We start from the raw sequence: 16151 nt of genomic DNA on the forward strand, positions 1-16151 counted from the left end.
TTGCATTGGCTAACGCTAGTGTTCGCCGATACTTTATAGTTTACTATATTCAGCAAGAAACTCTCTGATTCCAATCTTTGAGTTTCTTATTCGGTTTTAAAACTATGTGCGATTTAATATCCCCTTAATTTAAGTAACGTTTTCATTGCCGAAATGAAGCTTATTAGCTCTTTATACTTAAGTAAAAAAAAAAACAAAATAATGTCTACAGAATGATGCCAAAATTCAAAATTTCAAAATTCACCTTTTATTATTATTATTATTATCAACAGACCTCCATGAAGTCAAGAGACTCAACTCATCATACCTCGACTTAAATGCATTCACTGTCCCTGCACTCACCACACTCTCGGCCAGTGCATTCCAATCACCCACCACTCTCCATGCAAAAAATCTACTCCTTACTCCCCTTGCTCACACCCACCTTATACATCTCCCCCTCCATCTCCAGATATTCTATAAGAGGCTGCAGGTTCGAATCTCACCAAGGGCATGGATGTTTGTGATTATCCTACTAACCAATTACCATATGTACTGCTGTGACCTATGCCCTTGTACAGTATGACCCCGTGATGTTTTTGCACCATAAAAATCAAATAAAAAAAATCTTGTTATAATAAGTAAGCATATTGCTAAAACATGATCATCCTTTAGCAAACCCATGCTGTCCATTAAAGAGAATTCTACTGCTCTCCACCCAGTTCTGAATCCTTGTCCTCACTAGCTTCTCCTTGACCACAACTCCAGATAAGCAGATTGACCTATAATTCAAAGCTTTGGTCATTACTTCCTTTATGAAGCAGAACAATTTTGCTATCTTTCCATTCCTTTGGAAAGATAGCAAAATTTCAACATGAGTCTTAGACTAATCTAAGACTCATGTTGAAAATGTATGATAAAGGTGATGTTAACTCCATGGAACATTCCCTCAAGACATGTGGTGATAAGTCCCATGGCCTTGTTGACATCAAGTGCACTAAATTTTTCATGTACCTCCTGCTCCCTCACCATCAGTAGTTCCTCCCCCATTCTCACTGCTCTCAAGTTCTGCATTATATTATAATCACAAGGGTGGAGTACTTTAATGAACTGCTCATTTAACATCTCTACTATATCCTCCTCAGTGTTTATCATTTTCTCATTATTATCACTGACCAACATCATCCTTCCATAATCATTCTTCCTTCTACTGGCCACATACTTTTTTTGTGATTGCCAGCAAACATTTTCTTATTTGCTGGTTTTAAGCTAAATATTTGATTTCAAGATTTTGCTTGAGATTATTACTTTAGAGATTAGGCTGAAATATTTGTTTGTGATATGCTTCTGTACTCAGGCTTATCTTATTATTATTATCACACGTTAATCATGTGTATCATGATGAGGAATTCAGTATTTATAATACCTGGTGATTCTGTTATTTTAAGTTGTGATAAAAAGCTATAATGGAATATATATATATATAAAAGCAAACTTATGACTTGTTTACAATTTTTTTTTTAACAGTTAAAAGGATTTAGAATTTATTTCTCTTAAAACTATATTGCCATTGATTTAACTTATGAAGATTATACAGAAATTCTGTTAAATCCAAAACATTTTCTCCAAGGAATGCTGGAATAATACTTATTCACAGGGGCGGCTCGTGCATAGGCACTGTGGAACTATAGCACCCCCAATTTTTCTCGATATATAAATATATTTATTAATTTATTTATATTTGCTTGTAATATTTAATTTTATCATCAACAATCCTATACATTTGATTATATAAAGAAACCTATGGAGAATTCATGACTAAATTTAACACACATGAACCACAGTACATACAATCCTATACAATTCTCTTATTTTATATAAAAAAATAATAAAAATCCATCTTCTAGCACTTAGGAGGGTGAAGGATGCTAGCAGCGCTATGTTTACCACAGTGTCATATTGCTAGTATTTGCTATGCATGCAAGCATATACATGTCATAGTGAGATGCAAGCTAATAGCGTTATGCGGCACTGTCCGTCACGCAGTTCCACTGTTGTTTATATGCAGTTTGCGCCAGTAGTAGAGTGTTCATAGTGCTTATCGTGCTTACTCCGTCTCTTTAAATATTTGGACATTACAATTAAAGACATAACATATGTTATAGTTTTTATTTTAGAACATTATTGGAATTATGATAATGGATTTTATTTTTAAGTAATTTTGAATTATACCAAACTGTATAATTTTATCGATAATAAACAATATTTTTTCATGTTTAATTTTTTTACCATAATTTTGATATTTTATCCAAACACGTATACACTGTACTTACAGTGTGTATGTATATTTCAAAAGTTGCAGCACCCCCATGATTTCAAGCCATGAGCCGCCACTGCTTGTTCAAGACTTAGAGCCTGCAATGTTAAGAATGACAAAATCATGAAGGTTACTTAAATCCAAAGGTAGGTCCATTTCTGAGCAAAATCTGGTTGTAACTTTTGAGTTACTTGTCATTTTTCTGTAAGATTTTCATTCCACATTGTCTGCATTCAGATAAACAATGTTCAATAGGATACTGATAAGACATAATCATTTGTCAAAACATTTTCAGAAATTATGAATTAAAAAGGTGTCGGGTTGAATTTCATTCTGTGATAACTGATATTGGTATGTAGTGTTTGGTTATTCTCATCATTATGCAAATAATTGACATATGATTATAAAATAAGCTTGAATACAGCATATCACAAGTGAATATTTCAGCCCAATCTCAAGTCTAAAGTAATAATTTCGAACAAAATTTTGAAACCAAATATTTAGTTTAAAAATAGCAAATAAGAAAATGTTTGCTAGCAATCACAAAAATAAAGAAAAAAAAAAGGAAAAGTTGAATTTTGCAATAGCAAATAAGAAAATCTTTTCACAATAACTCAATTTCACATGATCACAATAACTGAATCGACTGAGTTTTAGCTTGTGAAGCAATTAATTTTTGTGTATTTTTATGTGTTTGTTAGTCCAAATATTACAAAATGGCTGTGAGAATGATGTCAGTATGTATATCAGCATGAAGGATTAATAATGTGATCAATGTGGATTTTTTTAGAATGATACAGCGTTGTAAATGTAATATGTATGTATGTATGTATAGGGAGATGTTGAGAATGCCTCTATGGCCAGGTTGAATAAGAGAAGTGAGCAAGTATGATATACAGGCAGTTTGACATGATCATGAACTATGAGGCTTCTTTCAATGTAAGGAGTAGTGGGAAAAGGGGAAAACAACAGACCATGAGTGTAGTTTTGGAAGCAAGTAAGACTGTTGGTGAGAAAGAGAGTGTGGCTGACAGTAAGATAGTTAGTGAGACTGACAGTGAAAAATGGAGTACAAATGATTACAAGATAGCAGGCATGAATGACAGCAAGAAAGAGAATGCAACTAATGGTAAGGTAGTGAATGTGAATTGCAGTGAAAAAGTAATTCAAAACAAGAAAGTGGGTTGGTGAAGATTAGACAAGAAATGAAGCATACATAGAGTGAAATGAAAATTATAGATATACAGTGAAGAGTGAGGAAGAACGAAATGAAAGATGGCCATGCGATTCGAGAGTAGCTCCATATGGAGATTCAATTATTAGAGGTAGAGTGAATGAGAAGGTGCACAAGGTATATTTTCTGGTGGTACAGAGCTGTAAATGTAATATGTATGTATGTATAGGGAGATGTTGAGAATGCCTCTATGGCCAGGTTGAATAAGAGAAGTGAGTAAGTATGATATGCAGGCAGTTTGACATGGTCATGAACTATGAGGCTTCTTTCAATGTAATAATCGCTCCTCAATCACTCTGTTCTTTAATGAACAGAGTGATTGAGGTGTTGGATATGAGGTGAGGTATAAGCAAACAAAAGAGTTAGTTATGGTAGTAGGAACGTGTAATTTGATTGGGAACAAGGAGAATGTAAGAATGGATATTAAGGGGTTTATGAGGAGAATAAAAGTTAAGTGTGTTAGGAAAAGTAATCAGTGTTGAACAGGTGTAATTGTAATGAATTCCCATAGCAAGCAAACATGAATGGCATGCAGCAGAACAGTGTGAGGAAAAGGAGTATATTTTGTGAGCATGTGGGATGAATTTGAGGGGAGGGAGGGAATGGAACTGTATAAGAGGGAGACAGACCACATTTAAATGTATTTGGGGCGAGTCACTTGGAGAGCTTGCTGCTATTGGAAGTAATAACTTCATTGAATAGAAGTTCTGAGGAATTAAGAGGTAATATGAAAGTAGGACAGGAGAGATTGAAGAGGAACTTACAAATGGGGAGATGAGTAGCATGAGTGAAGAGAAGGAGAGAGCAAGAACACAAGATAGACAGGGAAAAGGGAAGGTTGGTAAGATGACCATGCATGAGAAGTGTGGATGGTATATGCAGAAGTAATGAATAATAGGGGATGTGGGAAGCATTTGGGTCTGGGGAATGTTGTAGGATCAGTGGTCAAGATCAGAATTGCCAGAATAAGTCACATCCAAGAAACATTGCTTGCTGAGACTTATTATAGAACTAGAAACAAGCTATTATGTTTATTTGTCAATAACAGAAGTATCTGAAATAAGGGGAACAAAATTGTTGCATTGAAAATTTTGAGTTTATTCATCCAAAAGTTAACAGAATAAGTTAGACACAGTTAGATGAGTATAGATGAGTATAACATTCAGTATTGTGGAAGAGGAAGCTTGGTGAAGAACAAGCTGGAGTCAGGCCATATAGAAGACGTGAGCATCAAATTTTCACTTTAAGACAAATAGTTGAGAAGTCGTGGGAATATAACAAAGATCTGTATTTAAGTTTTGTGATCTTAATTTACAGTTAAATGATTATTGTATATATGCTTACTAATTATTATTATTATACGGGCACCTCCATGGAGTCCAGACTCATCGCAAGAGGCCCAATCTATCCACACGATCTACCATACCTTTCCTTAAACCCATTAAAAGACAAAGCACTCACAACTTACTCTGGCAACCCATTCCACTCATTCACAACTCTAAGTAAAAAATCTAGTCTTCACACCCCTAACCACACCTTTATCAACTTCCAGGGATGACCCCCATGTTCTAGTCCCTCTAGCCAAGTGCTGAAAAATTGTCCTGCATTGATTATATAAAACCCTTTAAGCAACTTAAATGTTTCTATCATATCCCCTCTTTTTCTCCTATCAACTAACTTCTGCAGTCCACACACCCTCAATCTATCCTCATAGGGAACATTCCACAGGCCACTCATCATCTTGGTCACTCGCCTCTGAATCCCCTCTCCACTGCTTCCTCATCCCCAAGAAACCCAGAGGACCAACTTGAGCACAGTAATCCAGATGTGGGTGTATCAAGGCCTTATAAAGGAATAACAACTTCCTTATTTCTACATGCTAATGTGTTCTTCAACAGTAATTCAAGTAATATTATGGGCTACCATGGCAACCTTAGCAATATGTCCTCTAAAAACGTTCACTCTCTGTTTGCCACTACCCTAAATCCCTATATTCATCTATTTCCTGGAGTACAATGCCATCAATGTGATACACAGCTTGTAATCTATTTATCCCAAAATGCATAACTTTACATTTCTCGACATTAAACTGATACCCCATTATCTTTTGCCCATACTGACAACCTATTTAAATTCCTGCAAGCTCTCCATGATTAACTATTTATTTTCCTATATCATTTATGTACAAATTAAACAGCAATGGTCTCAGCACTGAATCTTGTGGCACACCACTAGTCACCTGTTTTTGCCTCAATTCTGCCCCTCCACATACTACTATTTGATATCTGTCTAGTGGCCACCCTCTTATCCACTTAACCAGTGTCATGTCCATCTCCATTTGTTTTAATATGCATAACAGGGTTTCATACAGTATTCTGTCAAATGCCTGAAAATAGTTCAGGTGCAAGCTTGTTTGCTTACACTTGGATAAAGGATTAAACCAAGTATATAATTTCTTGGTTCTTTAATTTATTGTGGAGATCTGATAATGATAATAATCATAATAATAAAAGTTCAATGGATAAAAAATGTTATGAACTGCCACTGATTATGTGTTTTTGTCTGTAACTCACTATAGGATTGACACACCACTTTGAAACTTTCATGCAGCATCTTGAATACCATGTAAAATAGAATTCCATCTTGAGACGAGGTAGTGGAGTTTGTTTTTTTGCAGATCTCATGGCCTGTTTTTGAGCATCTGGCAAAAATGATTTTTCTTGAATCCTGCTTTAACTTTTGATTAAGAAGATAGAAATTAACAAAATTGCTTTATTAATAGGTTTTGTTGAAGCACAGTGGTGCACTCAGGATTTAATCTTGGGAGGGGGAGTTGAGTAGACGATTTGAGAATACACACTACACATTGCATATGACCTATGACTGAGCATCTGCAGTGATCGCCAATACACGATACCCATGATCTCCTCTGGCCCTGCTTGGACAAACAAAGTAGTGCTCAGTCTGCCTGAGCACTACTTCATTTGCTTTGCGTTCACAGCAGCCGTGATTCCTGAGAGCTATAGGGTATTCCCACCTTATGTGACTGCTGATTCATAAGTAGTATAGAAATAGAAGATACGACACAACATAAATTAAAAAAATGAATTTTAACTAGGAAAAGATTTTTGGAAAATTTTCTAGTATTTTTTTTTTCCTTTTTCTTTTTGGGGGAAGGGCTCCTTGCCCCCCCTCCCTCCCCTGGGTGCACCACTGTTGAAGCATATAAATTTTCTTAGGATACTACATGGGTTGATGGAAGAATGTAAATTAATTTGGAACAAGAATCAACCATTTTGCCATGGAAAAATTTTGATATTTAATTCAGAATTATTAGATCATTGCTTTATCACAAAATTGATTTACCAGGACAATATATCACTATTATAAACATTTGTTATAGGTTCAATTCCAAGAAAAGTTCAATTTTTTATTATTATTATTATTTTCAAAATTTATATGTTAAACCCACATATAGGTGTGATATTTATTTCTCATGTTTATTTTAATGGATTGCTCTCTGTTATTTATTTATTGTAATATTTTAGAGTAATATATAGAAATAAATATAAAGCTAAATAACTTCCATACATTAATTGATGGGTTTAAATATGAAGGCTAGTTCAGAAGCCTTAAAATAGCAGCCCTACCACTGGACTATCCTTCATCAGGCTAGTCACCTGACATGGAGAACGTTATTCTACTTTTAAGCCGACAGAAAAAGATAATTGGAATGAATCTATGGAAAACAACCCTGGAATGGAAAAGGTAAAACAAAAATGGAAACGACAAAATAAAATACATATTGCAAACTGGAATGTAAGAGGAATAGCATATAAAGAAATAGAATTAGACCAAATACTAAATGAAAGAAATTTTCAAATAGCAGTAATGACTGAAACAAAAAAGAAATTTAAAGGAACCGTGAGAACTGAAAATTTTAATATGATATATAGTGGAGTTGACAGAGACCAAAGAGCACAAGCAGGAGTTATGATTTGAATTCATAACTTCCTTTCAAAACAGTTAAAATGTTATAAATTATAGAATGAAAGAATAATAGAAGCTAGAACAAAATTGGATAGAAGTTATTTAACAATAATTGGTTTATATGCCCCAGAAGAAGGAAGAGAACTGGATAATATTGAATTTTATAATCAGTTACAAAATATATATAATAAAATAAATAAATAAAAATGATTATGTAATATTTACAGGAGACTTAAATGCAAGAATTGGAAACAAGAAAATTAATAATAATATAGGAATATATTGTCTGCATGGTTAGCCTAGTGGCTGTGTGCTTCGCAACCATATGACTGAGGAAGGAGTATCCTAGGTTCGATTCCCATCGGTGACGTGAGGAGCTTCCTCAGCCATAGCCAAGTTAGCCGGTCTTGGGTGTGGACAGTAGGGTTTTCTTTCCCAGTTTATCCTGTGGTTTTTCATCCTGCAAAGCAGACAAACCGGCCTTGAGAATGCAACACTGCAGAACATAGGATACACCAGGGGATAGGACTGACCACCTTATCCTGTAAACAGTTTGAGGTCTGATGATTAATAAACCCTTGACACTGCAAGCTAAAAAGAGGGTAAAAGAAAGATGAGATGAGATAGGAATGTATGGAGAACATACTCTAAACAGGAATGGTAAAAAATTGATCAACTTTGTAGTTTATAATAACCTAAAAATAATTAACTCTTTCTATAAACATAAAGACATACATATATATACTTGGGCAGCAATAGGATGGAAATCAATATTAGATTATTTTATCTTAAATGAAAAGACATCAAAGTTCTCTTTAGATGTTTGAGTTCACAGAGGATATGAAATAAATAGTGACCACTTCCTCGTTAAAATAAAATTAAGATTACCACCTAAATGGCTACAAATAACAAGAACGGAAAGAAAATTTAAAACATTTGTTTATAAAACTAGATTATTAAACGACACAAATATACAATGGCTATATGAAGATAGAATTAACCAATATTTAGATAAAATAAAACAAAATGAAGAAATAGAAATAGAATGGCTTAATATAAAAATGATACTAAATGCAGCAGCAAATGAAAACTTAGCAAAGACCAAAAAATTCAATAAAAGGAAAAAAACTGAAGATATGGGATGATACAACCAAAGAAATAATCAAATTTTTAAAGAAGACTATCATAAATGGTTAAGCAGTAAAAGATTAGAAGATGAAATAGAATATAAAAGAATAAGAGCCATAACTAAGAGAGAAGTCAGAAAAAGACATAGAGAATCATGGAACAAATTTGTTTCTAATTTAGAAGATGATTTATATAAAATAAGACACAATGTATATTTTAAGAATTAGAAAAAATTCTATACAGAATTGTAGAATGATAATATTTTAAAAAAGATAACTGGCAAACATTTAATGAAAATGAAAAGGAAATAACTAAAGAAGAATTAGAAATCAGCCTGAAAGAAACAAGAAACAGAAAATCACCTGGAGAAGATAAGTTAGGTTCAGAACTATATAAATATGCAGGAACAAGATTCAAAGAAAGACTTTATTTTTAAATAAAATTTATTCAACTGGTAACCCCCCCCCCCCAATAGAATGGAAAAAAGCAATTGTGATTCCTATCTTTAAAAAAAGATAGTAGAGATGACCCTAAAAACTAGAGGTATAAGTATACTAAATTCCTGTTACAAAATATATAACAGAATTTTAAATAACAAATTAATAAAATATTCTGAAAACTTTATTTTAGAAGTACAGAATGGATTTAGAAAAGGACGATCATGTATAGACCTGGCCATTTGCCTAAAATTAATAATAGAAAAAAGAAGAGAATACAATTTAGAAACACATATTACATTTATTAACTTTGAAAAAGCATTCAACAAAGTTAAAAGAAGCATTTTACTTAACATATTGAAAGAAAGACAAATACCAAATAATATCCTAAAAGCAATCATAAGTATATATGAAAATAATCAAATACAAATAAGATTAAATCATGAGCTATCATATACGAGAGAGATAAACCAAGGAGTCCAACAGGAATGTCTCCCCTCCCAGTCACTCTTTTTAATATTTACCTAAATGAAATAATAATAAAATGGAATAAAAATTTCCATCAAGGTATTAAACTTTCTCCTACTGTGAACTTAAACACACTCCTTTTTGCCGATGACCAAATAATAATTACAAATTCTGAAGATAACTTACAGAAAGTTTTTTAAAATCTAAATGAGATAGCCAAAGATTATAGAATGATAATATCAACAGCAAAATCAAAAACTATGGCCTTTAAAGGACAAGATCTGGTAAGAACTAAAATAGTAACAGATAACAAGATTTTAGAAGAGGTGAATTAATTTAATTACCTAGGTTGTATGATTACATATGAAAATGAAAAAGATATAAATCTAAAACCATATAAACCCATAGAAAAAATTTAAAAAATATAAACATAAATGGATGGAACACGTCCAAAGAATGAAAACAGAAAGATTACCAAAACAAGCCTTAAAGTACAAGCAGGGCAGTCCCCAGATTAGATCATGTCCCTGAGGCAAACAATTAAGTATCGCCCCTGATGGATTATAAGACACAAATATAAGAAAATCTCCAATTGCTATTTTATTTTTAGTACAAGAGAAACATTAATGCAAAACAATTACATAATGATATTAATTAAATATTTGCTCTATGGGGGATATCGCACAATAAAACTGTTTAGAAGCTCTTCTAAATTTAAATTATAAGCTGTGTCTGCCTCTTTCGATATAGTTGCTAGACCAACCAATCTTTCTTGGGTCGCTGCTGTTCACAAATAATTTTTAATCAGTTTAACCTTAGAAAATCTTCTTTCTGCACTTGCTACGCTATATATATATATATATGATAAAATTTGGTGAGGACCACTTTTCTCTTGTATTATTTTTGAGAGAATTTTTAATTCTTCGAATAACTCTATTGCATCTACATCAGATGTAAAATGTCTTGTTGCCCTAATATGGTGCCTACCGCAATATGGCTGAATGATCACCCTTAATTAAGCAGCACCATGAGGCAGGCTGCCTCTATGCTATACCCTGTCGACGGTACCAAGTACAAGCAATTAGGAAAAAAGAAAACCAGGACGTCCTCTTAAAAGATTCAACGATGACTTCTGAGGCCGGAGCAGGCCACTCTAGGCTTAAATCCTTGATAGGCATGATGATGATGACATTAATTGATTTTGTCTTATTATGGTGTGTAACAATATACCACTTATGAAACATTATATAGAAATTCTTTTATTGAAATGTCACAATGTTCTGTAGTATATTTGTGCTACCACCAGACAGTAGCAAAACAAAATCATAACTAAGATTGTCAACATTTATTCAAAGAACATAGTCGACTATTTGTTTGTAATCTGATAACTTAAGAATACCTATAGTTGACTTCATTAGTTACTCATAGAGGGACAATAGGGATAGTTTTTTATAGCGGTTAGTTTGCTGTAACAACAGTTTCCTTTACAACAGAATTTCACCTATGAGGATTTGATTAGAACTTTCCAATAGTCTGTTATAATGATGTTTATTACAGTAAGAGTCAACTATGATAACCTATTATGACAGAAATAGTGCATAATATTTTTTGTGTTATGATTAATGGCATTTGTTGCAATGAAGAAAAAGAAAACTAAAGTGAAAAATCCACCATGAAAATAAATGTATTCACTTTTGTCCCACAGACTGCACAGCTGGGAAATATCAAAAAAAAAAGTTCTTATGAACTAATATCAACATGAGTAGTTTCATCTTAATTGCAGGATACTTCAGGTTTGTAAAAGAAACAAAATATATAAAGAGGTATACTTATAAACAGTGAAGGATTAGCAAATACAGTGTTGTTTAGGATTGTGGTTATTCAGATTGTGAACATGGCTGCTGTTGTTGTGCACACTTGTGTACTTCTATTTGTTTACTAGGCGAACCATAGCTTGGACACATTTAGATAGATTTATGCTGGGATTCATATTCAAATATACTAAATCTAACATAATCTCAGATTTTTCTTCTAAGTGTTGTCATAAGAGCAGTGTAAGATTTCCAATATAGTCCAACGAACTTGATCTTTTCCTTGAGACTACTTCAGGTTTGTAAAAGAAACATAAAATATATTAAGAGGTATACTTATAAACAGTAAAGGAATAACATGGTGCTACAAATACTGTATTGTTTAGGATTCTGGTATAAGATTTCCAATTCAGTCCATAGAACTTGATCTTTCCATTGAGACTTCATGAAGATTGATTAAACATAATGCATGTTGATAATGCTACTATGACTCACATCTCTAGTATTCTATATATCTGATGTGCTCTTCAATACTCAGTAGCTTTATCCATGTGTAGTATTGAGTGTGTGTGTGGGGGGGGGGGGTATTGCAGTTACACTATAGACGATACTTCACAGACTTTACACCTCAGGATATTTCAGAAGATTGTATCTTGGTTTAATGGAATGAAGTAAGGATCATCTGCAGAAGAGAGAAGATAGAGAAAGCAAAGAAAAATAAGTGGCGCATTTCTTACTATTTTCCAAGAACTTATTTATTACAGTAACTGAATTTAATGTTTAAAATTTGGCAGGCTGTATTCTGTTAAATACTTGTGATGAATAAAATTGAGACCTGTAATACAACCATAGTTATAGCAGGTCAAATCTTGGCTCTAATGATTCTTGTAATAAAGAGAAATCAGTAACTCCTACAGTACTTTCCTTAACAGTCACTACCATGATTGCTAATCAATGAAAATTATGACATAATATGAAAAATATAATTAGGCAAAAATGTGAAAATATTTGTGTGTGTGTGTGTGTGTTTTGATTTCAAAAATATAACTTGTTGGTAATAACAATTAATCTATTTTCTGCTAGGATGAAGCATTTGCCCTATGGCAAGAGCAGTGGGCTGAATTATATCCCCAAGCCTCTCCTTCATACAGACTTTTAATGTCAGTTTGTCACAATTATTATCTTGTAAGTCTTGTGGACAATGACTATCCAAAAGGCTCATGTTTATGGGAATTGCTAGAACAGATGTTTGAGCTTAAGAAGATAAAAGAATTAGAAAGGAAAGGGGAAAATAACAGATCATTCGAGGATGGTGAGGTGATAGGAGCAATGGCATTATGTGAGTATTATGTTTTGTTTTCTAGTATCAGTTACAAACTCTGTTTCTCTGAATCACAAAGGCATTCAAATTGTTGCATGTATATACAATTGGGTCTTTTTATGCGGTAGATATGTTCCACAGAAAACCGCATATAAAAAATCGCACAAAAAAGACCTAACTTGTGTTGAAAAATTAGGGATACATTCTATACTTTTCTAAAACTTCATAAAACTGAAGCAGTGAATTAAAATAAACCTAAAAGCGCATAAAAAAAAGTTTATAAAAATTCAGGAAAATAAGAATGCCTAAGTTTGTTTAAAGCTTTATTCATTTAATTTTATTGAAAAGTAAAAATTTTTTTTTTACATTTTGTCATCAGAATTCTCGTCGCTATTAGACAATATTCGGCAACATTTGTGAACTGGTTCGAAATCACTTCCATCACCAGAAGAGATAGTCAGCACATCAGATCTGTATGGTAAAGGCAATGATTCTTCACAAGCAGAATTAGCTTCACCCTCGTTCTGTGCTAATTTTTTTCTTCTGACAATGTAATCAGTGATTAAATTTTGCGATGATGATTTTACTAATTTTTTATACAGCTCGATATCCAGACATACAGTTCTTCAGCTCATATTGGAATTTCTTCCGCTTCACTATTGTTTTCTGGATCTTCGATGATATCTAAAGTTAATCAATATCCAATAATATCATCATCACTTAAGGCATTATTCGCAAGCAATTCGTTTACATCGTTCTGGCTAAATGTATCAAAACCTTCTCCACCAATTTCCTGTGCCAAAGTAATAATTTTAGCTGATAATTTAGATGTTTTGCATGGTTGCACTGTTTGCAACATATCCAGGCCAAGCTGCTTTCCAGCAGGCATTTAAAGTTTGTGGTCTTATTTCAGCGATAGCAGATGCAACATGATTTAAGCAGTCCAAAATAGAAAATTTTTTCCAAGCATCAGTTACTGTTAATGATTCATTTTCTAGTTTATCCAATATAAATTGAAAAGTGTGCTTAACGTAATATTTTTTAAAAGTAGCAATTATGCCTTGATCTAATGGCTGAATAATGCTTGTTGTATTGGGTGGAAAAAACACTAGCTGCACATTTGGATGTTCTAAATGAGGATGACTTGGTGCATTGTCAACAAGTCATCCTCATTTAGATTAATAGAATTAATAAAACTTTAAAATCAAGAGCTTTTTGCTTCATATATGTTTCTACTTCTGGTACAAAGCAATTATTGAACCAATTCAGTAAATACAGCAGGTGTTACCCAGGCCTTTGTGTTAGCCATCTAATGTACTGGTAGCTTTTTAGATTTTTGCCTTTTAGAGCACATGGTCTTAGAGATCGATTTACTAGGAGAGGTTTCAACATTAGATTTCCTGATGCATTGCTACAAAGCAACGTTACTCGATCTTTCTTGCTTTAAACCCACTTGCTTTTTTCTCAGACTTTGCGATGTAAGCTTGACTATGCATTTTCTTCCAAACAGTCCTGTTTTGTCAGCGTTAAACACTTGATCGGGACAGTAACCACCATCTTCAATAATTTTGGCTAACTTCTCTCAAAAATGTTTGCTGCTTCTTCATCTTCTGCTGCAACCTCGCCTGTAATCTTCACGTTATGAAGTGCATTCCTTTTTAAAAACCTGGTTAACCATCCTTTGCTAGCTGAAAATTCTTTATCAGCCTGGGAAGCAGAAGTTGATGGCTCCAATTGCTTCATCTGTTCATAAAACCGAAGAGCTTTTTGTTTAATTATATAACCACTTATAGGAATTCTTCTTTGAGTTAATTCTTCAATCCAAATTATGAGCGCTCGTTCCGTTTTTTTCTACTAACGCATCTCTTGAGTATGATGATAATTTGGATGATGATAATAAGAAAATCTGTCATTTGTGCCAGAAATGACAGATTTTCTTATTGTGACTTCATTCTTTTTAATTGCTGTTATAGTAGATTCGCCTAAATTATTTACCAATCGCCATAGATCCCTCTCCTTTTGCTAAGTGATCAAAAATTGCAATTTTCATTTCCAAAGAAAGCAATTTCCATGGTGCTTTTTTTTCTCCATTGGGCCAAATTAAATCTTTAAAATAAAAATTAGCAAAATTTAGACTTTTGATCATGAAAAGACAAACACTTACTCACATGCAAAATTAAACTTCACAGACACTCACTTGGGGTGCTTAAGGGGTCAAAGCTGTATAACTGAGGAGACCTCCACATAGTCTTTAAAGGAATGCAGAGAACCGACCAGGGCTTCTGACCTAATGTCCAATCCTCACCTTCTCGTGGTGCACCCTGTTGGGTATCTACTTGGATACTGAACGAACGAGGATGGGCTGGCAATTTGGGATTTAGCCAACCAAATTGTATTCTTATTGGTTAAATGAAAATAAAAAATGCTGGTACAACGTGACAAAATTTCTTGCTGGCTGGGGCATCGCCCGGTTAAATAAGGCCCCGTTGTTTTCGCCAGGGAACCAGGACAAACAGCAAAAAGTCAGCTACTGGAACAAATCTGAAAACACACCCAAACTCAACATCACCAGAGTTAAAGATCGGTACTATCAACATAAGAAGCCTGAATGGCAAAGAAATGGAGCTAGCTGAGGAATTAGATAAGTACCAGATCGACATAATGGGGGTGACTGAAACAAAAAAGACAAATTGGTGAGATCTTTCTGAGCAATAAATACAAAATGTTATATTCAGGCAATGACAATCAAGGAAAAGAAGGAGTAACCATAGTATTCAACACAAAATACGAGGCTAATCTTCTTGAATGGCAGTCAGTCTCAAATAGAGTAATGTGGGCAAATATGAGAATGGGGAACTGGACAATGAGACTTATTTGTGCCTATGGTCCCACAGAAGGTTCTACTAAGGTAGAAGTGGAGGAATTTTTTGATGCTTTAGAAAAAGCAGCTGACACAATGAAAAAGGAAAAGTTGGTCCTTGTTGGGGATCTAAATAGCAGAGTAGGAAATGATTGTGAGATATACAAAAATATTTTGGGAAAATTTGGAGAAAAGAGCAAAGCTAATAATAATGGCAAATATCTGTTGAATTTCTGCTCAGGACATGGACTGGTTATTACTAACACCATGTTCCAACATAAAAATGTGCACAAATTCACATCGAGAGAAGAAGCAAGAAATAAGAAAAGTCTCATTGACTATGTTATTGTTGATTAGTGATGTTTTCTCCCTGGTTCAGGACACCAGAGTGCACAGAGTATTTGAAATTGGAAGTGATCACTATTTAGTCTTGAGCAGGATGAAAATGAATTTCATATTGAAAAGAATAACATGTAAGAAAGTTTTAAAGTGAATAAAAGTTGAGCAGCTCTCAGATGTGAACTGTAGACTAAAATACACAAAGTTTATTGAAGAAAAAATGAAAGAGTTTGAGAACAGGAATCAAACCTTGGAGATTCAGTGGCA

General features: G+C 33.5%; 2 protein-coding genes across 2 annotated transcripts in view; one reads left to right on the top strand and one right to left on the bottom strand.

Moving 5' to 3' along the window:
- The window catches only part of LOC150110427 (methylenetetrahydrofolate reductase (NADPH)), a 99692-nt gene that overhangs the window by 71542 nt on the left and 11999 nt on the right, over positions 1-16151 (top strand). Inside the window, exon 10 of the mRNA XM_090399283.1 lies at positions 12448-12703. Within this exon, the coding sequence (XP_090255409.1) occupies positions 12448-12703 (256 nt within the window). The remainder of the gene's footprint in view (positions 1-12447; positions 12704-16151) is intronic.
- Polr2D (RNA polymerase II subunit D) overlaps positions 1-16151 on the bottom strand; it is a 97615-nt gene that overhangs the window by 4803 nt on the left and 76661 nt on the right. The gene's annotated exons all lie outside the window — the stretch shown is intronic.

Source organism: Typopeltis vanoorti, chromosome 1, assembly GCF_054136105.1.
Source record: "Typopeltis vanoorti isolate ZY-2024b chromosome 1, IOZ_Tvanoo_1.0, whole genome shotgun sequence".
NCBI classification, from domain to species: Eukaryota; Metazoa; Arthropoda; class Arachnida; order Uropygi; family Thelyphonidae; genus Typopeltis; species Typopeltis vanoorti.